The following is a 23,761-nucleotide window of genomic DNA, read 5'->3' on the forward strand; positions in this document are numbered from 1 at the left end:
ACCAGTTAGAAGCTTTATAGCAGATCTCGGCGCATTTGTGCATGCCTCATTAAATGTAGTGACCTCTAACTGCACTGTGAGTCCACCGAGGATAGTTCCTGGAGATCTGAAGACTCTGCTTGTTTCACTGTTTTCCCTTTCTTTAAAACAAAAAGAAAAGAGAAAAAGAGAGAGAGAGAGAGATGTAGCACTTTACATTGGCACTCCCAATACAATTTCCAAATGTGATGCCAAAATTGGAAGCAAATAAATTACAACATTTGACTTAATTTTTAATTAACTGAAAGTCATCACTGCAAATTGTGTCTTCCATTACAAGCCAGAATTCTCAACTGCCAGACCTGAAATAATTAAGCAATATATTATAATTAAGAAATGTAATTTTAATTTAATTATGATATATCATACAACTGTTTCTGATTTAGTTGACATTCATTGAGAAACTGCTATAATATCCAATAACACTCCAATATGCAGCTGACTTTTCATGTTTTGTTTCAGAGTATCTGGCAGTCTCCAGAACCCAGAGAGGTGCTGTTTCTCTGTTTGGAAACAGCCAGCTTGCAGTGAAAATATTTGTCCCCTAGGTTGCAACCCCCATGCACACTCGCTTTAGGAGAAAATCACATTGAAATTGTGATAACTTCCTTCCAAATGAACATTTGTATTCATTCATTCATTCATTAAATTTGCATACTACCCTTTATCCAAAGATCACAGGGCAGTTCACAACGTAAAAATACAATGCAATGAAGGTGTGAGGGGAGCTTCCCTCGAGAAAGCATTTCACAAATGGGAAGCCATTGCAGAAAAGGCCTGTTCTTGTGTTTCCATCCTCTGGGCCTCTTGTGGAGGAGGCACACAAAGAAGGGCCTCAAGTGGGTTCAGGTCGCAGGGTCTAGGTTGGTTCATATGGGAAGAGGCGGTCCTTGAGATATTGCTGTCCTGAGCCATTTAAGTCCATTACCAAGGCATGACAATGGCCCAGCACATCCACTGCCACACCTGCAGATGTAAAGGAGAAGTATAGCTGTGTGCCATCAGCATATTGCTGATATCGTACTCCAAAACTCTGGATGACCCCACTCAGGATTATCGTGTAGATGTTAAATAGCATGGAGGTTATAATTGAAACCTGGGGAACCCCACATTGAATTCCCATTAGCCAACATGGTCAAAGATGATGGGAGTTGCTGTAGTTCAGCAACATCTGGAGGCCCACAGGATACCACCCCCGACCTTGTAGGATGCTATTGCACTGCGATGCTTTTGTAGTATTTGGTTCATTCACTTGCGCACACAAAACATAAGCAGAGGAGAACAGCATGCACAGACCTAAAGGTAAAGGTAAAGGTACCTCTGACCATTAGGTCAAACCGTGGCCAACTCTGGGGTTGCGGCACTCATCTCGCTTTATGGCTGAGGGAGCCAGCGTACAGCTTCCAGGTCATGTGGCCAGCATGACTAAGCCGCTTCTGCGAACCAGAGCAGCGCACACAAACGCCGTTTACCTTCCCGCCAGAGCGGTACCTATTTATCTACTTGCACTTTGACGTGCTTTCGAACTGCTAGGTTGGCAGGAGCTGGGACCGAGCAATGGGAGCTCACCCCGTCACGGGGATTTGAACTGCCGACCTTCTGATCAGCAAGTCCTAGGCTGTGTGGTTTAACCCACAGCGCCACCCACATCCCTTACTGCACAGACCTACCAGGCAGCAATTCTGCCTCTGTGTCTCCCTGCCTCTGCTGCAAAAACTGCTGTTTTAGTCTCTTCACACATGTACACCTTCTGTCTGTCTTTTGCTTGGGAGTATCAGATGTGCCCCTGTCTCCAAACTCTGGTGGCTTTCCAATGCCAAACATTCCACAGAGATCTATGTATCAATAAAATAACTTTAAACGATTAGCTCCCATAAGGAGACATTGGTTGCATATTCCCCATACATTTAAAGCATGTAAAGCAGCCCCCCCCCCAACAGTCTAGGGAACAGGAGAAATTGTAGCTCTGTGGGGGGCAAACTACAGTTCTCAGGATTCTTTGGAAGAAACCATGTGTTTCAAGTGTATGGTTTGTACATTGGCATTGGCATTCCTGGGCAGTTAGAAGGGGAAGAGGGAATGGGAAATACCATTAAGGAAAGTGCCTTCTACTATATAACTGTTGGATTCTATCCATATTGCTTAACCCTCTCTATTCCCTGCCTCCTGGAAAAAGTAAATCAAGATGGTACATATAGCACAGTGATTTGATGTGGTGGGTAAGATACAAATGTACAAATCAATGGCTTGGATCCTGTTTCGGTCACTCATTTGCTACATAAGCTTTTCAACCCCCACCCCACCCCCAGTGCAAATATTGAGCCAATTATCTCCCTTTTTGGAATTACTGATATCACACTTTGAGATGCAAGCATATGCATAGTCGTGACTGTTGGAAGAATAAAGGGTTATAATTTGATTCATTTACCCATTTGAACACTTCCAATGTCATCCAAGGGAATGCATGGGTAAGTTAGATGACATAGAATTTGCTTGTAACTTGTGTATTTATTTATTTTTTTATCTATCTGATGTTTCTTGAATCTCTTGGTTTGATGTGTCTTTCATTTTATTCATTTGGGAGGAAGGTATTGGGTTGGTTTTCTTTTTTTCTTGTTTTAGATAATTTCCCAGTGGGATGCTACAGGCTTAGTTCTTTCTGGAAGAGTGCAAACAATAGTATACACAGAGCAATAATGAGTGATTGTTATCGCTCCAATCCCTTTTCTCTCTGGTTTTCTGAAATTAAAAAAGAGAATTATTATTCAAATGACTCTTATTTAGGACATGGCGTATCACCAGAACAGCCTGTTCAGAACTAAAGCAAACATTTGAGCCAACCCTCAGGCGCTATTCGGATTGTTCTAATCAAAGCTCCACGAAAGTGCTTTACTTTATGCTATAGCTCAAGTGAAGGGATCACAAAATGCCCATGAAAAAAGCATTAAGTTGAAAGTATGTTAATGTAGGAGTATATTTATTTAAACACTGTGGGTGTTCCAGTCTGGAACTACCTACTGATGCAGTGGTTTCATCAATATACCAAAGAGAAAAGTAAATAATTCAACAGAACATTGTCTGAGGCAAATGTCAGTAGAAGGAAAATTGCTTTCGATAAATATGGCTCAAGAGTAAAACACAGCCGATTTTCCAAATAATGTACAGTTTTGCTTACGCAAGGTGCACCAGTGGTTGCAGAGTTTGGGAAAGCCTGAAGGTGTTTTAATTATACTGTTGTAATTACTTCCCATTTTAGCAACTAGCAGTGCTCTGAAACTTTCCATACCAAGACACAGATACAAATAATTATGCAAATGCAGTCAAGTGTTTGTATATATGGAACTGCTGTCAGTTAGTTTACTTATACTTTCAAAAGGAAAGGGCAGAATCCAGAGTTTAAACAACAGATGCCTAGCCATATTGAGAGATCCAACAGAAATAACTGTTCGTGGCTCAGAAGCATTGAAAAGGAGTCGAGACATAAGAAAAAGCATCAGCTATTACCTTCTGGAAAAGTCTCTTTCCCTGTGGCCTAATAAATATTGTATGAACCAACATGAAGCAATATGGTAATGATGTGATATTTATCCAGTGAGCAGGTGCACCAATTGCAGTTACTGCTCTCTAGTTTGTTGTTGAGCAACAACAACATTTTAACCTTTTTGAACATTCCCCTCCCTTCCTCTGTTTTGTTTTCAATCTTAGTTTCCCTGGGGACTGAAATGGCAAAAGAAAGTCAACACCAGGCCCTAGCGGCGCTACCAGGCACCACTGTTGCTGCTGCGCTAGCAAGCAATGTCACAGAACCTGCGGCTCCCGGAGGGAAGGGGGGGCCAAAAGAAGATGCATTCTCGAAGTTGAAGGAAAAATTTATGAATGAACTGAACAAAATACCATGTAAGTAAAACCAAAGCTGGGTAGAAAATGCCATCATAATTGCTACTGTTGACGCTCACAAACTGCTCGAGAAATACACGTAATGGTCCTTCATTAAATCAGTGTGAAGCTCTGCTATTTTTAAAGCATTATTTTAAAGCATTATTAAAGAATTCTATTTATTAATTAGTTTTCTTCTACTGCAAAAAAGGCATATGCATGCTTTGATTTCTTTAAAGTTCTATATTTGCCTTGTGTTTAAGACTCTCGAGATAAATTGCAGGAAGTGGCACTGATAGTATGGATGGGATCAAATTCTGCTTGTTCGTTGATCCAACAGACTATGGCTATGTATACACTGTGCCTTTAAGTCTTCCCCTCAAAGAATTATGGGCACTGTAGTTTCATACTGGTTTGTGGGAACTGGAAACTCTGTGAGAGGTAAAACCGCAGTGCCTAGAATTCTTTGAGGGAAATGATACAGTGCGGACTTCCGGCGAGGCAGCATGGCAGCTGCAACAGCAGAAAAGAGCTCCTGAAGCCAGCCAGAGTAAAAGGCTCTGTCTGGCCGATTCCCGGACTCCCAGGACTGCTGCCACCAGCACTGCCAGCGGAGAGGAATTGGGGGTGCCCGGGGCGTCTATCAAAGGAGCCAAAACACCCCCCCACAACCTTGATTGAGCTGGAAAGGCACCCGACCACCCCCCCCAACAGCCGAGAGGAGCTCCAAAACCAGGAGGACAGTGAAGCTAACGCAAAGAAGGAGGGGGGAAAGGGGGGAAGAGGAAGAAAAAGAAAGAAAGAAAAAGGAGCCCCAACTTTACCACTGCTGCCCTCATCTCTGCCTACGGGAAAGAAGAGGAGAGGTAGGTGAGCATGGGAAGGCAAAAAAGGCTCCGGAAAAAACACGTGGCTGAGCCTACCCCTCCAGCGGCAAGGAAAACAGAGGAAAGCCGCATGACAAAGATCGCAGAAAGGAAGAAACTACCTTTTTTTAAAAAAAATCCTTTTTTAACCCCTTCCTCCCCCTCTCCCTTTTTTTAAAAAAAATAATAATTCTTTTTTATCCCCCCCCCATATACCTACTTTTATCATTTTTCTTTTTAAAAGAGGGGCCACTGCTGCAGCAGCCACCCTTACTTTTTTACAAACAAAAAATAATAATAATAATTAGGGGGAAATAGTTTTTTGTTTTTGTTTTTAAAAAACACACACACACACAATTCCCCCCCTCTCTTTTTAAAGCCCTTTCTATTCTATTTGTTAGCTTGTTCTTGAGGGGGGAATCTTTCGCCCCCAGCTACGACCACCACACTCTTTTAAAACAAAAATTTCCTCCATATCACTGCTATTGCTATTGATACTCTCCCACCCCCCGTTTATTTTTCTCTCCCTTTTTGCTCCACTCTCTCTCTCCCTTCACCCCCCTTATTTTTTCCTTTTATCCCACCTTTCACTTTCCATCCCCAATTTTGTTTTCTATCCCCTTTATTTTTTAAAAATCAACTCCCCCTTTTTAGCCTGTTCGTCAGTTTGTTTTTGAGGGGGGAGCCCTTTCCACCCACCCCCTCTTTTAAAATAAGACTTTCCCCCCATACCATTGCCACAGCTCACCCTCCCTCCCTCCCCCTCCCTTCTCTCCCCCTCCCTTTTCTTCTCCTTTCTTTTCCCACCCTTCCCCCTCCTCCTCTCCTTTTCTCTCCCTCCTCCCTCTCTCCATCCCCCCTTCCCCTAAAGGAAACACATACACACATTAATATCACCATATCATACTTTGCCCCCCTCATACTATAGCTAAAACTACTGCTGCAATCTAATACCGCTGATATTACTGTACTATCTCTCCTCTCTCTTTCAACTCTCTTTTTGTCTCTCTCTTCTCTTTTACTCTAATCTCCCCTCTCCCCCCTCCGTCTCCCCCCTTCTTCTTTCTTTCTTCTTCTTCCTTTTTCTCCCTCCACCCTTTACATATAGCCTATTTGTCTGTCTCTATTTCTGAGCGCACTCCCAACCCCAACTTCCACCTTAACTGGACCCCAATACCCCTTTTGGGTATATACAACCCCCTCCTAAACACATATTTCCCCTGGCCCCACCCCTCTAATCTCTTGCATCTCTACCTGCTAACCCCCCCCCCCTTTATATGAACTGTCTGTCCGTTAGTCTACCCATCTCTGCTTACCTGCCCCCCCCCCCCCCGCTTTGGCGACACCGCTGAGGCAACTACAGAAACCCTAGAGAAGTTCTTAAAACACAGGCTAGAAGTGACACAAATGACCACCTAATCCAAACGCTCTGTAAAAGCCACCAGCCAGCAACGCCTGATCAGCCCAGCAACCCAACAATACCCAGGAATCACCACTGCCACAACTCCTAACCACCACACGCCCTACTCCAAGAGGACGCCAAGCCAACCTCAAACCAAAACCATTAGGGAGACTGAGATGACACCAACCAGGGAGATGGCAAACAATGCTAACACCGTAACTCCCCTTCAAGATGATGACCACCCAGTAACGAAACGAGATCTGAGGGAAATGGAAGCAAGATTAGAAGCACAATTAGAAGAAACACTGAAGGCCACAATGGCTCCCATGCAGGTACTAATCAACAATCTAACCTCCAAAGTGGAAGCTCTAGAGAACAAGAACCAAATGCAAGAAAGAATAATAGAGCAATACTGGGAGGAGAACGCATGTGTGAACAAGAAACTGGATGAACTGGTAAACCAAATGGAAGCAGAACACAGAGAGATGAAAATTAAGCAAGCCGACCTTGAAGACCGCAATAGACGTTGTAACATCCGCTTCCGCAACTTTCCTGAAAAAACAGAGGAGAAAAGCCCAGCAGACCTAATTATACGCTGGCTGAAAAACACAATCCCAAGCCTGAAACTTGAGGCAGATGACTTGGAGAGGGCTTATAGAGCCCTAAAACCTACGCCAAAACCCAACGCCCCCCCAAGAGACATCATTGTATGCTTCACACGCTACAAAAAGAAGGAAGAGGTATGGAACAACCTCAGAAACTCAACCAGCCTTCGATATGGAGAAACCCCCATTCTGGCCCTAAAGGACCTATCTCAGGATACCCTAAACCGGAGGAAAAGCCTGCGCCCATGCACCCAGCGTCTCCAACAAGCAGGGATCAAATACCGATGGGGCTTCCCCTTCCGCCTCATTGTAACAACCAATACAACACAACACATGGCTACCAACATACCTGAGGCCCTAAAGAACTACTAAAGAACCTTGAACTCGACCTCCCACCGGAATGGCAACCGACAAACCCACCAAGTGACAGCCCCAACCACGAGGAAACAACAGCAAACAACTGGACGACGGTACAGAAGAAAAAGAAACAACAGAAGCGGCACAACAACGCAAACCAATACAGACAAGCATCATGCTCAGAACCGTCCCGCCGGCCATACGACACAAGAAACCAGACCAAGATTAACCAAACCAATCCATCGCAGATGGACAACCCTACAGCAACAACAACCGCAGCTGAATGAAGCAACCAGGAAAAAACCACAAACTGAAGGACTGGTGATTCCCCCCCGTTTCCCCTCTCTCCCCCCCAAAATAGATTTAGTTAACACCATCAACGCCCCCCCCAGCCCCGCACCCCCACAGAAATCCCCACCCCAACACCAGTCCAGACGACCTCAACCACATTCCCCATCACCCACACCTTCAACATCCCCATACGCCATACTAAGGAAAAACAACTCCTCCAACCTTAATAACACAACCCACAATCAGGCTAAAATCTGATACTCAACCAGCACTATGGTGGCACCAAAGCGTACCAGCACCCACATCCCCACCCCAACACACCAACAATGTTGCTCATAACATTGGCAACATTGCTTATGAACCTTATACTTGACAGCAACGTTACAAAGTCACTTCACACTGTCTCACTGATCTCCCCCTATCACAAACAACAGGGGGGATGGCCTGTCCTTGAACACGGCCTTCCACACCAGCTGAGACCTAGGACCAACCGGCTAAATGCCAGGTGGCCTAAAATACCCCAAACAAACACCTATATGACTACATATAGGAAACTCTCTACAACTTACCCCCTACTCTTTAACCCAAATATTACTCTAATCCCATTAGCCCTCCACCCACCACACCCTAGGTCAGCGCAACCCCACTGGTTCTTTAAACAACACGAAGAGAGAGACACAAGACAACCCGAACGGGTTGGCAGGGAATCGCCCCACATAACAGATAAGCAAGATGGCTAACCTAAAAGCAATTACATTAAACGTGAGGGGGCTGGGAAACCCCATCAAAAGAAAACGCATCACCTCATACATAAACACCATGAAACCACACATCACCTTCCTACAAGAAATACACAACCCACCCAAAGGCAGCAAACTCCTGAGCGACCCCCGCTTCAGTCAACAGTGGGTTGCACGAGGCTCAGGGAAAGCTCGCGGTGTAGCCATAATACTCAGTAGAGACCTGAACTTCACTGCCACAACAGTCCTCAAGGACAATAAAGGCAGATTCATTTTCGCTAAAGGGACACTAGATGGCAAAATCAAACTGACAATCGGCTCCATATATGCCGCAAACACGAAACAATTTGAATTCTTCCAGAAGACACTAAACAAATTCCTTCTCTGAAGGGGAAGCAATCCTAGGAGGGGACCTCAATCTAAATATGAAAGGTATATCCCTGAAAGATATCCACCCTACAACCCCATGGGCAACCTTCCTCCGAAGGAAACCCCCAACAACTAGGAACTCTTACAAGTTACTAAAAATGCTAAAAAACAGGGGTCTCTACGACATTTGGGGTGAGCAAAACCCGGGAGACATCAGCCATACATTCCAATCGGGACGTCATGATACAGTGTCCAGACTGGACAGCATTCTACTCACACAGGGTCTGATCCCCTCAGTGGAATCAACAAACATAGGCAACATTAAAATCACAGATCACGCCCCAGTAGAAGTCATCGTTAAAATAGGAGAAGGAACACAAACCACCCCATCATGGTCCTTCAGTCCCATCCTAACTACAAACAAACAAATTAGAGAGAGTCTCACAAAAACCCTCCAAAACTACTTCAAGGAAAACGATGTAGACAATATAACAACCCCCCTCCTATGGGACACAATGAAAGCGGTCACCAGAGGAGCTTACATAAAAGAGAAAACATTCCTTAAAAAACAAACCTCCTCAAAAATTAGCAAAATCGAACAAGACATCACAGCTCTCTCAACACGCTACAAACAAACAGGATCTAAAAAACTCCTCAAACTTATAGAACAAAAAAGGAGAGAACTAGACTCCCTAGAAATTAACAAAACAATGATCAACATTCTATATTCTAAACAACGTTTCTATGAATATGGAGGGAAAAACTCCAGATTACTAGCAAATAGATGTAGGAAAAAAGCACTCAAAACAAGAATACACTGCATCACCAAAAAAGATGGCAACATAACATTCTCCCCTGAAGAAATAACCTCAGAATTTGCAGAATTCTACTCCAACCTATACACCTCCCATAACCCACCAGAGAAGGAAATCAGAACATTTCTAGCAGGACTGACCATGCCTACCCTAACTGATGAGGAACAGGAATTCATGGACAGCCCTATCACCCCAGAGGAAATAGATGTGGTCCTCAAAAACCTGAAACCACACAAAGCCCCAGGCCCAGACGGCTTCACAGCAGAATTCTATAGGAAATTCAAAGAACCCTTGATGCCCTACATGACCCGCCTATTCAACGACATCATAAAAGGGGGCCCCATCCCCAAAACCTGGACCCACTCCAAAATAGTCTCCATCCCAAAACCACTAAAATACAGCCTCAAAGTAGAATCATACCGCCCAATCTCATTAATAAACCAAGACTACAAGATATTCACATCAATCTTGGCCAACCGCCTAAAAATCTTCCTACACAAGTTAATAGCCCCAGACCAGACTGGCTTTGTCCCTGGCCGCAATATAACAGACCCCATCAGGAAACTACTGAACCTGATTGAACACAGCAAGGCAACTAAACTCCCATTGACAATTATGTCCCTAGACATTCTCAAAGCCTTTGATTGCTTAGAGTGGAAATACATATTAGCAGTACTAACTAACATGAAATTTGGCCCCAACTTCCTACAAATCCTCAAACAAATATACTCCCAAGCCTCAGCAAAATGCAGAACTAACAATATGGATTCTAATACTATAGCTATCCAAAGAGGCACGAAACAAGGATGCCCACTGTCTCCCTTCTTATTTATCCTGGCTCTGGAACCCTTAGCAATCCGCATCCGAGCAGCCACAGACACCAAGGGAGTGGAAATAAAAGGCAGAACCTATAAATTAGGGCTCTTTGCAGATGACCTAATGGTCACAACACCAGACCCCATAAGCACAGCAACCTCCCTAATCAGAGAACTCAACACATTTGCAATGGTATCGGGCCTACAGGTAAATTTTACAAAGTCAGAAGCTATGTACTTCAACACCCCTCCTCACACCCAAAAAGAACTCACGAAGGTCACCAAAATAAAACTCTGCCACACCAAGTTCAGATACCTAGGGGTACAAATAACCAGAAACCTCAATAAATTGTACCTCCACAACTACAAGCCCCTGTGGCGACAAATTAACAAAGACCTAAAGAGATGGAATAACATGAATTTCATTCTCTCAGACAAAATAGCCATGATCAAAATGATCACACTCCCAAAACTAACCTACCTATTCCAAACCCTCCCAATCTGGATCCCCTCAACCCAACTCCGCAGTTGGCAGAGAAAACTACACTCTTTCATCTTCTCACATAAAAAACCAAGAATAAGCCCCAAATACCTGCACCTCCCCACCTCAGAAGGAGGATGGGGAATCCCCAACATAGAAGCATATTACATTGCCAACCAAATACGCCATATAATCCCATATATACTAGAAGATGAGACAAAACAATGGGTACACCTAGAGAGGGACACAATTGAAAATACCTGCACCACAACATACCCACTCCTCCCAAACAAACTAAAGAAAATTCCCACAACACTTAACAGGTACACACAGACCATGCTCAAAGCATGGAAAACACAAATAGGCAAACTATCCCCAACCCCATCCCCACTAATCCCCCTGGCGTACCACCCATTATTCCACCATGCAGCACAAAACCTCCAGATAAAAACCTGGCGAACCAAAGGCTTATATCGCCTAATAGACTTTTATAAAAATAACAAACACTTGTCAACACAAGAAATACAAGACAAACTAGAAGACACCCAAATGCCCTGGTTAACACAACACCAACTACATGCCCTCTTAAACAACCCAACAGTAAAATCAGCAGCAACTAGGCCCCTGACAACCTTTGAAAACCTCCTCCTAACAACAAAGGGACGGTATCCGCAATATACAAAATACTACTCCAAAATCCCGTAAATCCCCTAGACGCAATCAAAAAACAATGGGAGAATGACATAGGCTATGAGATTAACCCCACTCAATGGACCAGAATGTGGTCTAAACCCCCCTTTAAATCCATATCAACGAAAAGGAAAGAACTCACACTGAAACTCACCTACAGGTGGTACCTAACACCAAGGAAACTAGCGCTAATACACCCAGGAACCTCACCAAAATGCTGGAGAGGGTGCACCTCCACAGGCACATACCTCCACATGTGGTGGGAGTGTCTCAAAATCCAACTATTCTGGACAACAGCCATACAAGAAATATGTAAAATAACTAAGCAAGTATTAGACTTCACCCCAGAATTGGCCCTACTAAACATCTTCCAAGACAACAATGCCCATTTACACCACAAAGAACTCATAACCCACCTACTTTCAGCAGCCAGAAACACCATAACCAGACACTGGAGAGACCTGTCAGGAGTAAGCATGGACCAATGGTACCAAATAGTATGGGAAACAGCCCTACTAGAAAAATTAACTAATAAACTGAAACTGACACGGGGACAAACAGAAGAAGACACCTTCACCCCGGTATGGCTCCCCTTTATCACATACACAGCCCAACAGGACAACGACAATAATCCACCAACAGCATACAAATCAATATGGCTAACCTGATCCAAAACACCCACCCACCTCACTCACACACGAAAACAAATATCACCACAGCCAATCACAAACAAACAATCACACCCTAGGCCAACCCCAACCTCTCTCACCACCAAAGGAATACAAGTGAACAACACAAGCACGCTGACACCAAACTCTACATACATTAAGCATAATAGAAACACCGCTACCCCACCCCACCCCCATCCATCTCCCTTCCCTCCACCCCCCCTTTCTTTTTTTTCCTTTTTTTTCTTCTCTCCCTAATGCCTCAACAAATGAAACGGATTTGTAAAAATGTTACATGGAAGAAAAAAAATACGAGGCATTACACTTACACTGTAAAACAAGAATACCCTTAATAAAATATTTTTTAAAAAAAGAAATGATACAGTGCGTTTTGAATATGCATTAAAGGTATAGCACATACACAACCTAAAGCTGCAATCCTAGGCATGGTTGCTAGGGAGTAAGTCCCATTGAACACAGTGGGACTTACTTGTGAGTAATCATGAATAGGATTGCAACAAGAAGTAAAAAAAAAAAGTAGAAGGAAGGAACGAATTTAGAAACTGGTGCAGACATAACACATAGGCATGGAACCAGGCTCTCATCATGATTACGTGACATGACGTGGTTCCAGTCACCTGTCCAGGTAAGTTAATGGAGTACAGACTACTCCCACCTCGTTCTTCTATGCTAGTGAGCAGGTGGAATGAGCCAAAATCCTTGAGTTAGTGTTACGTCTGAATTGGGAATTACCGTATTTTTCGCTCTATAAGACGCACCTAGTTTTTGGAGGAGGAAAACAAGAAAGAAAATATTCTGAATCTCAGAAGCCAGAACAACAAGAGGGATCACTGCGCAGCGAAAGCAGCGATCCCTCTTGCTGTTCTGGCTTCTGGAATAGCTGCGCAGCCTGCATTCGCTCCATAAGATGCACACACATTTTCCCTTACTTTTTAGGAGGGAAAAGGTGAGTCTTACAGAGCAAAAAATACAGTAAGTTTTATTTTGCTCCAAACAAATCTGTAGCTCAGGCTTTTCTTGGCTTCCTGATCTTGACTTGTTCTGAATGAAGCAAACGTCAGACTCCTATTTCAGTATAACAACAAGCCAACAATAGCTTGATGGATACTCCTACTCTTCTAACACAAAGGAGAAAAGCCGGAGCAATCTGCTCATCCGCAGCAAGACATTAACCATGGATACATGTGGTCAACACAGCCAGTTAGTGCTCACCAGCAATAGAGTGGTATGAGAATGGCTGCTTAGCCAGTCATGGGGTAGGCAGCTGTTGTGGCCTGTCATGGCAGGCTCCTATCCCCAGGAAGCAACACTGGGGCTAGGCAGCCACCAGTTGTGGAATCCCTTGGCTGGCTGCTTGGATTGGCGGGCTTTCCTGCCATCCGTCTATTTGAATTCTGGCCAGTCGAGCAGGCTTCACTCTGGTCCACCCCCAACCTATAAAGGCTGGCTATGCCTGACTGTAGGGACTGCAGTCCACAATTTAGTGTTTATATTTGCAAGGGATTGGTGTTTGTAATATGTTCTTTCTCACCTTCAGGGTTGGGGATGCAGCAGGCTAATAATGAATGAATAGAAAAAGTGTTGGTGACTCAAAGCCACACTATTAACACCACTATTTAGCCTCTCCTGCAACAGTCAAGCTCAGTGGCGTAGCGTGGGGGGTGCAGGGGGGGCGGGCCGCACCGGGCGCAACATCTGGGGTTAGGGCAAATCCATGGGTTAGGGGGCGCAAATCCACGGGTTAGGGGGCGCAAATCCACAGGTTAGGGGGCGCAAATTACTTGCCTTGCCCCGGGTGCTGACAACCCACGCTACACCACTGGTCAAGCTTGCCTGTTTTTATGAAGAGGGAAAAAAGTGGGAAAGAAATATTAAACTAAACTAGAAAAAGGTTCTTTTTCTAACCTGAGGCCAAGTAAAGGTTTCATAAAGTAGTGACAAAATGGAAGTGACTTCAGAACTTGAAGGGATCTGAAAATTTCAGGGAAAATATCCTTTAGTAGCCTTGATTGATTGGTTTTCTTCAAGTCGCCTGTGTGTTAATAACTCAGCTGCCACATTATTATTCTAAAGGAAATGGAAAGAAAGCTTCTTATGGATCACCACACTTCAGGTATTATCTGCAACCAAATCCAGTAACAAATAAGTCAAATACCTGTAGTTAATTCTGGCAGGTTCAAAAGGATGTTAGAATACTGTATCTGCTATTAGATGCTGAAGAATTGAGCCCCCCCCCCCATTTCACAGTTTTTCAGTCAATAAAAATCAAAAAGCAGGTATGATTGTTTATAGGCTGAAATATGCCTTACCCCTTTAGAAGCAAAAAGGGATTTTAAAGGCCACAGTTTGTATCTCATTGCTAGCAAATTTTTATAGTATGGATTTTAGTTTGGACCCTCCTCCCCCCCCCCCCAAAAAGGAAGTCATTAATTGCAATAAATTAGCACAACAGAAAACTTAACCGTGTAGGTTCAGACTATAGCACTTATTTGCCCGTAATGGTATTACAGTTTTCTCTCCAGTTTTGTCAGTGGAGTGTTCAGGCATTTGCTGCTGACAGTTTAAATGTTCAGGGCGGCTTGTCATGTTGATCTTTATACTGTGGATAAAATAACCTGCAAAATTAAAGCATGGGGATGCTATAAAGCAGGCTCCCTCAAACTTGGCCCTCCAGATGTTTTTGGCCTACAACTCCCATGATCCCTTGCTAGCAGGACCAGTGGTCAAGGATGATGGGAATTGTAGTGTCAAAACATCTGGAGGGCTGAGTTTGAGGAAGCCTACTATAAAGCTACTGAAGTTTGAGGAATGCAAATGCATGCACTCTGGTTGTGTTTCTGATTAGTGTCTAACTGTGACCATGCAAGTTTCCTCAACTTTGATTGGCCACAAAAAAATAGTTGTACTCCAATACTTCTTCCCCCTGCCACACAGTGGAAGGGTCTGCTTTTGTTGCAGCAGACCCTTCCACTGATGGAAGTGGAGGAGAGGCATTTTTGCCCAAAACACTATCCCACTATCAATATTTACAAAAGATAAAATTGCCAATCTTAGCTGCTTTTGTGTATAGAATAGAAAAGAGTGTCATTGTGTCTTTGCAGCAGGCAATTATTATTATCAGATATGAAGGAAATAAGCAGCTATCCTATCTTTAAAAGACATCTGAAGGCAGCCCTGTTTAGGGAAGTTTTTAATATTTAATGCTGTACTGTTTTTAACATTTGATTGGGAGTCGCCCAGAGTGGCTGGGGAGACTCAGTCAGATGGGCGGGGTATAAATAAATTAGTAGTAGTAGTAGTAGTAGTAGTAGTAGTAGTAGTAGTAGTATTTACTAATTTATCTGCCCTTCACCCAGGGCAGGTTAAAAAATTAAAACAGCCCTGAGAAAGATAGTTTTTAAAAAGGAGGGAAGTAATGGAGAGTCCTTAACCATTAGCCAAACTGCTCACTTTTGAAAAGTCTTGGGAACATTCTAGCTGACACTAAAAGCTAGACAAGAATGACACCTAATTCTACTGCTATCATCTACGAGGCCCTACCTTGGGCAGCCAGAGATCTAAACCCTGCAATAGATGGCACCTGAAACTAGAAGAATAAGATGATGAATAGGAAAATGAAATCATTTATATATCACATTGCAATTGGCAACACTGTACATACTTTATCTCACTAATTATTATCTACCTGTTTTGAAGCATTTCTGAGGTAGTAATATGCTTATTAAAATTGAATGTCTATCCTGGCAAATAGGTGGTGAATGCCTACTTTTGTGACAGGATTTTAATAAGGGTCTCCTGAGACCCTCAAGACCTCCTCTAGCACCTCACTGTGATTATTGCTGGAAAACTATTAAAGTGACTGTGCCCATGTTTTGCTGCATTATGAACATGTCAAGTTATGCCAGTTCCTATTAAATTGTGCAGAGAATTAAATTTGCAGCTGGAAAACTGTGACAATGTACTTCACTGGTTTATTTTTGAGGCTGAAGTTGGGATTTTGAACTTTAAAATATTGGTATTTTATATTAGAACTAGGCAGTAAAGCTCTGATCCTGCAAGTGCTGGGTTTGTGCAATTCACATTGTTGTGTGTTCAGACGCAGAAACCTTCCCCTAAATAAATTCACACTTGACTCAAATTGTTGGTTTGGTTTTTGGCAGAATTTAGGCCACTACTTTATTGATTACAGAAAGTGACTGGTTGCATAGGCTCTGGTTCGACTAGTTCCCTGCCATGCAGGTAGTGCTGACCCAGGGCACCAGCATAGGTCAGCCAAGGGTGAACACCTGGATAAGCGGAAAGCCGGGAACAGGCTATCTCTGCCATCCAACTGTTCCCCTGGACTCAGGCACGGGCACAACTGCCTCTCAGGGTTGACCGAACCATCGAGTCCCTGGATTCCTTTAACGGAATGCCCTTCACATAGGGATGGTGAGAGCATTCTCCCATCCCTATCACCTGAACCAGAGCCTATCCTCAACCTTACAAGTTGTGAAGATTTGCTACACGGCAGGTGAAACCCAAATGGCACCAGCCAATCAGCCAAGTGGGGAAAACTCCTGCCATGCCCCTGTCCCAAGAACAGACGACACACAACGGCATAGCAAGATCAAGCGCAACAAGCCCTAAAGGTAGGGAGAGGTGGGTAGGTTTTCCAAATGCATGCACCCAAAAAGGAAGCTCTGGTCACGTGCATGGGCATAAATAGGTCTCTCGAATCGTTTGGACTGCATCCCATTGGCCAGATTGTACCCAACTTCGAGGGACATACCACTCGGGTGTTGTGGCTTAATAATTGTACCCACCCACAACACAGGGTGTCGGTTGTCCAGGTCTCACCACAATACATGCCCTCTTTAAGAGAGAACCCGATTTATCTACACATGTCTTGAAGGCACAGAGCTCCAATGGGTGCTGAATATGTGTTTTATGTAAAAAGAACTTATTCTTTCCTTCTGTGAATCTCATTCAGTTAAGAGCTTTTAGAAAAACTCATGTACATAATGCATTATGGAACATTTCTTTTTAAGTATTTTGAAAGAAAAAATGTGCTTGTTCTATAGTTACAGTGTGCAATAAATTGAACAGGAGTTATTTATGGGCTATTCATATGCAGTGATATCCAGTAATTGGCCTAATACATTCAGTCTGAAAGCGTGGCAGAAGTACCCTACCTTTTAACAAAAAAGTTATTTGTAAGGGTATTCTGTGTTCTGTATTCTCTCATGTGAAAGTACAATGCCTAGCATACTAAATTAATGTTAAATACTAGTAGTGTTATCTTAGACAGGGGCAGCAGCCTAGCAAAACTTTATCAAAACTTAATTGGTCTCAGTGTCTTCTAAAGTGTACTACAGAGATATTTAATAAGTGATAATGATAATAATAATAATAATAATAATAATACAATTCTTCTACTGAGAGGACCCACAAGAGTGTGGGACCCACATAACTAATCAAATTGCAAATAAAACACATTTCTAATAGCAATTAACATAGTACATAATGCACCTATAGTAAACCCCACTGAACTCAAGAGAACTTACTTATGGTAACCATGTATAGAATATAATAACAGTCTACTGGATCAGGCAAAAGGCCCATGGCATCATATTCTCACAGTGGCCAACCCATTGCCTATGGGGTTGCACTGTAATGCTTACATTAAAATAGAAACCTTACTGCAGCAAGGGTAAAATATGTCACACATTAAGGCTGGCAACAAGCCCATTTAAATAAAGGTATGTTCAATTTATTGTTAAGGAGACACAAAGCTGGCTAATTTAAACTGGGAGAAAGCTCTGGAATCATTACCACAGAAAAGGACCTGCCTTTTGTGCTCATTGGTCAAATCTCCTGAGAAGGCATCAAGAGCATGGCCTCTGAAATTGAACTTAATTCCCACGTGGGTCTAATGTGCATGGGGAATTCAAAGACTGGAATCATCAACTGAGTCCAGAAGTTAATAGTAAGCCAACTGGTTTGACATAACATCCTTGACAATTGACTTTGCTGGCTGGGGCTGATACTAACTGGAGTTCAACTACACCTGGATGTTTGCTGCCCCAAGTTTTCTATAAAAAGAGGTGCCGGAACTCACCGTGAATGCCTCCCTTGTTCTCTTATAATGGCAATGAGAGATGCTGGAATTGAATGACTAGGGGGGGAAAGCCCTAACATAACGTAATGTTGTGACATCGTTTACTGCTTAGAATTACCTTTACTTTTTTTTCTTTTTTGTGTTTCTGTTTACCTTACTCTGATCAAGCTTTCAAAAATCCATTTGTCAATTTAACCCCCCCACCCCAAAAAATATCTCAGTTCAGAAACCTGCTCTTCATTTCAAATATGACATGGGTACCGTTTGGCTTGAAGTAAGTGCAAAGGAAAAAGAGGTCAGGAAAACATAAAACAGCATGAGGTTTACTATTCATAACTTCCAGTCTGGCATATCCTTTTCAGATTACATGTCTGCGATGGTAATCAGTTGGCATGGAACCATTTATTCCAGAATGCCAATTTCTAAACTGTCTTGTCTTGTGAAACATTTGTTGATAGATAGGGCTTTAAGTCCCCAAGATTGGGTTGGGTTTCCTAGTTCACAGAAAATTGGGTTTAGGAGAAAGATTAGCAGATGAAAGGAAAATGTCTGAAGTACTTTTAATTCAAGCATAGCATTTGGAATTATAAAGAAGAAGGCTCACCAGAGAAAGAAGTCAAAAGTGACTTGACTGATAGCAATTGTGAGCCAGCCATGCAAATAATTCCGCAGTGATTCTGTGTATGAAACTATTTAGCAACATCACCTTCCAGCATATAAAATGCACCCCAAGGAGGAAGAAACAGACGAACTAGGAAAAATGGAAAGTCTTTTTTTATTACTGTATTAATGTGTGAATTTGAAATTGCTGAAGCTTATATTATGCTGTCCTAATAATTACAACTGAGCTTCTTTTCCTCACATGACTTGTCTGTATTCCTTCTTTAAGATTGTCCCCCACATTATAAGATTTGCAGGGCATGGAAATGTATACAGTATTACGCCACACATCTTCCTATAGATCATTTGAAAAAGCAATTCCCCATAGGAAGGAATGATTGGAATATTATTAAGATAAAGACTGCAATCCAGAAGGGATATACATCATCTTCATGAACCTGAATGTTTATAAATGCAGTATTGTCATAAAATGTACAAATTCCTCAGTGTCCATACCACAAAGAGGAATAACTAGTCATTAGAGGTTTGGAGAAAACATTTCGCCACCTTATGGATCTAGTGCAGCCAGAGCTGGCAAGGGCTACAGTAGTGAATTGCCCTTTCTATATTTGTTCCCATGGTGACCCAACTACTCTGAAAGTAAGCCCCACTGAGTTCTGAGGGATTTACTCCCATGAAGGTGTGCATAGGATTGGAGCCTAAATAAAACAGCTCTCACCACCTTACCTCCTGTTTACCTGAAAGGAATTTTCTTTTGCCTGTCAATCATATGCCTTTTAATTTAATTTTAAAGCTGGGCTATATGTAGGCCTGTAGGCATCAAATCAGTGATCCATTTTCACTTTTGTAACAAGTGGGAACCCCCATTTCTCCTCCTACAGTATATAACCAAAACAGCTCACACCTACAACCAAATTTGGAACAACTCTACTCAATGTACTCCAGTTCTTCTCCCCTTTGTTTCACGGCAAACTGAGGAATTTGCCTCCGGAAGGTGATGGTATGAAAGCAGTTCCAATCCTGCCTATGATCTGTGGCCTCTTTACTCCACAGTGCAAACTAACATGTTAGCACATATGAAGAGTCAAGCTGGATCAAACCAAAGGCCTGTCTGGTCCAATATTCTGTTTCCACAGTGACCAGCAAGATGCCTGTGGGAAGCCCAGTCAGGAAGTAAGAGAAAAAGCACTCTTCCACTCATGTTCCCAACAACTAGTATTCATATTGCCTCTGATACCTGGAGGTAACATACAGCTATCTTGCAATTAATAGAGCTGTCATCTTTTTAAAGTAAGAAAAAATAACAGATGAGAACAGTAGAAGAACCCTGCTATATCAGACTAAAGAATTATCTATTCCAACATCCTCTTCTCACAATGACCAACCACATGACTATGGGAAGCCCACTATCAGGACATGAGTGCATAGCATTCTCCCTGATAGCTAGCCATCCTACAGGGACAGTAACATAGGTTAGTTGCATATCCAGGGCTTTTTTTCAGCCAGAACTCAGTTCTGGCACCTCTCAGGTAGATGCCATTGCCATTCTAATAGAACCAGGGAGGTTTTCAGGGTGAGTTCTGGCACCTCTTCTTCCAGAAAAATAGCATTGCGCATATCTGTCTGTATAATATATCAGGGCATACTTCCTCCTTTCCATTTTTGTAGTGGTACAACCAAATTTCATCCTAATAGGCCCCATGCCTCATTAATGACAACATCTTTCCCATCGCGTTTTGGTATCAAAGAGACAGAAAGTTGTTACATTCAATATTTCCCCCCTATGACTTAATTGTTTCCATTTGAAACAGCAGGAAGACATTTAGGTAGGAATGATGCAATTGCTTTGTCTGGAACTTGGCCAGATCCCTAACCAAGACCAATCAAGCTCCCACTAAAGCAATTCACTGTCTTTCCGTTTACTTTAATGGTACTTGGGCATTGCTGGCGAAAAGGTTCTGTGGCTTCTTTAATGACCGCATGCTCTTCAGGACATTGGTTTTATGTCTCACGCAGAGGGCAATATTCCCTGATGGCCATTGCTACATTTGTGAACCCCCCACCTTCCAACCCATCACAGCTCTGTTAAATGAGCAGTTTGTTAGTGTAATGTAACAACTGTTTCTCCCACGCTGTGCAGGCATTCTTTCGATTCATTGCTCGGGTTGTTTTGGGGTTCTTTTATGCCTAAGGTTCTTCTGGTTTAGGCATGCCTTCCAACATGACCCAGATTTTTAAAAAAAATACATTTCTGTGTATGAGTATCTAATAAGGCCCAGGAGAAGCAGGTCCTGGGGTACAGCCTTCAGCAATCCTTGAATTACACTGAACTAAAAGTATTATATTGAACTTCGCTGGCAAGTATCAGATGGCTGGGGTTGGATGAGAGGGACAAAGCTTCGATGCAGACTTTGGGGAGAAAATATTGTCCTTTTCTGGTGGCCTGGTTTACTGGGGAAAGTCGTGGTGGGGAAACACCTTCATTCTTCCCTACAGATGGTTCTGCTGCCACTGCAAATAACAGCAGAAATCATATTGCATCATTTCAGAGGCACTGTGGATGGGAAATGCCTCCTGAGCACCATTCTAGCATAGCATATGCTCCTGGAACAGTGCCACATTGGGTCGTGATGTCATTTCAAAAGGATTTGTGGCGTGCAATGGTGCCCACAGTGTCAACGGAAGGAGCTGCTTTGCTGCTTGCAATGACAGCGAAATTGTACCAGAGAAAGAGTCTGTTGCTGTCACTTTCCCCAGTAAGCCCCCTACTCCAATTACTGAAAAAGTGAAAGCAACCTTAATCTGCATTAACAAGAGGCATACTGCCCTGATCATGAGAAGTAATGAGTCCTGTTCAAGAACTCAAAGAACACAATGAGGAAAAGAGTGTGTAGAGGACAAAGGTCATGTGTGCATGCTGCCAGCATCTGCATTCCTGTTTGGGTCCATGTGCTGGACCTGCCCTCAACAGTCCTGTTCCACCCGACTTTCCCAAATTACATGGGAAGGTCTGAAGGGGGCATATATGCTGAATAAGCTTAGAAGCTTCCCCACAACTGGGAACTTGGCATTATCCAGGCTCCTGGTTGTGGGGAATATTCTAAGTACTCTCAAGCCCCCTCAATGCAGGAAGGGTCAGAGGTGCAGCAGGTGGGGCCAGGAATGTTGGGAGGCAGTTCCAGCATGTACACCCTGATGCCTCCTACACACTTTATGTCTTCACCTAAGCAAGACTAATGTTCTATTCTATGCTGTGCTGGTCAGCCTGCATCTGGAGTATTGGGTCCAGTTATAGCTGCCTCGTTTTATGCAGGTGGTTGGTGATAGTGCTGCTGTTGCAACCCACCTTGGGACAGGTTGTGATGACTGAGTCATGGATCCATCCCAGCAGCTGAAGATCAGTGCTCCATATGTTCAGAGTTTGTTTGTTTTTAGTTGGTCTTCACTGGGTTCCCCTCCTAAATTCTTTATCATCTTTGATAAAGAATTTTATTTATGTATTTATTTAGATTTATATACCACCCTTCATCAGAACGGTTCACAGAATTTCCAGCTAATTAACATGAAGGTTTCCAACTCATCAAGATGGTTTTTGAAATGTACTGATGAGCAGAGCAGTGCTTTAAGTTTGGAGAGTTCACCATGATGCTCTTGTTGACACAAAACCTAAAATAGCATTAGCTTTTAAAGCCATATCACATTATTGACTCAGGTTTCTTATCTAGTATAACATCTTAATCTTTTCCCAGAAGGGCTATTGCTCAGCTAGTTTTTATCCATCTTCTGCTGGAGCATTTGTTTTTGTTTTTACTGAGTAAACTTCACTACATCAGTCCTCCTTGAATTTCATTAACCCCATTTGAAGAGTTTGCAGCTTTGTCAGAATCCATCTGTGTAAAACTTCCCTTCTTTTCTCCACCCACCAGGCAAATTCACTCTAAGACCATAAAAGAAGGTGAGATTCTTGGCCCCAGGGTTCACAATCCAGTTCTACAGTCCTGAATACATGAAGGCACACTCTGATAGTATTCCTCCCATTTCTCTAGGGTCTATACAATGAGCCTTGCCTAGCAGCTCATTTTGAAAGCAGGTGTTGAAGACTTTAGTGACTTCTCTTATGAGTATTTTTGAATCCAGCAGCAGAAATGAAAGTAAATTTACCAATCCTGTGTGATCAACAGATGTAAAATTTAAATTAAATTAAATTTTAAAAGAATTAAATAGCTGATAAGACTAGCAGGCATAAGCATAGTAATTACTCTTGGAACAAAAAAACCCAGGACATTAGTTTTTCTGGCAAACACACTGACATTAACTAAAGAAGCAGCTGCACAGTTTCTTATGCACTAATAGAAACTTTGTTAGAGATAATCAACAATTCTTTGAAACCTGTAGCATCAACAGTAATGAGCAATTAATTCTGAATCACTTCAGAACCCAGAATGTTGACCACAGGAGAAATAGACTGAGCAGCAGAAAAATGGAGTTTATGAAGCATGAAGAAATAAAAACAAGACGAACATAACTTTCAAGAGAAAGTGAACATAAGGGGAAAATAGCAATCAATAAAATCTGAAGCTAGCAGAAACAGTCTTGGAAAATAAATGTCCTTCCAGAAACTTAGATAAGTGCTAATTTATTTAAGAAGGATACTTATTATTCAGAGCCATTTGCCTCCTACTTTAAACTAAAGGCAACTGTGTTATGAAACAATAACAAGATCCAAACTTTGCACATATCTATTGACATCTAGGAGGTGATCTATTAAAGTACCGGTGTGGCATCAGTACAAAATAGTGATGTTTTTGTTTTTCACCAGTGACATTTCCACATGATCATGTGTTACTTATTTATTTTTTTAAAAAAGGTCCTCGGTGTAGTCATAAATACAGTGGTACCTCGGGTGACATATGCTTCAGGTTACAGACTCCGTTAACCCAGAAATATTACCTCAACTTTGCTTCAGGATGAGAACAGAAATTGCACGCCGGTGGCACAGCAGCAG

The 23,761-nt window shown here is 42.6% G+C and overlaps 1 protein-coding gene across 4 annotated transcripts in view; it reads left to right on the top strand.

The window, feature by feature from the left end:
• Positions 1 to 23,761, top strand: part of SYT1 (synaptotagmin 1) — a 331,096-nt gene that overhangs the window by 201,093 nt on the left and 106,242 nt on the right. For all 4 annotated transcript variants that reach the window (XM_083573366.1, XM_083573363.1, XM_083573365.1 and 1 more), the window contains exon 3: positions 3,745 to 3,936. In XM_083573366.1, the coding sequence (XP_083429492.1) occupies positions 3,762 to 3,936 (175 nt within the window). In that variant the 5' untranslated portion in view covers positions 3,745 to 3,761. The remainder of the gene's footprint in view (positions 1 to 3,744; positions 3,937 to 23,761) is intronic.

The sequence above is a fragment of the Podarcis filfolensis genome, assembly GCF_964270895.1.
Source record: "Podarcis filfolensis genome assembly, chromosome: 10".
NCBI lineage: Eukaryota > Metazoa > Chordata > Lepidosauria > Squamata > Lacertidae > Podarcis > Podarcis filfolensis.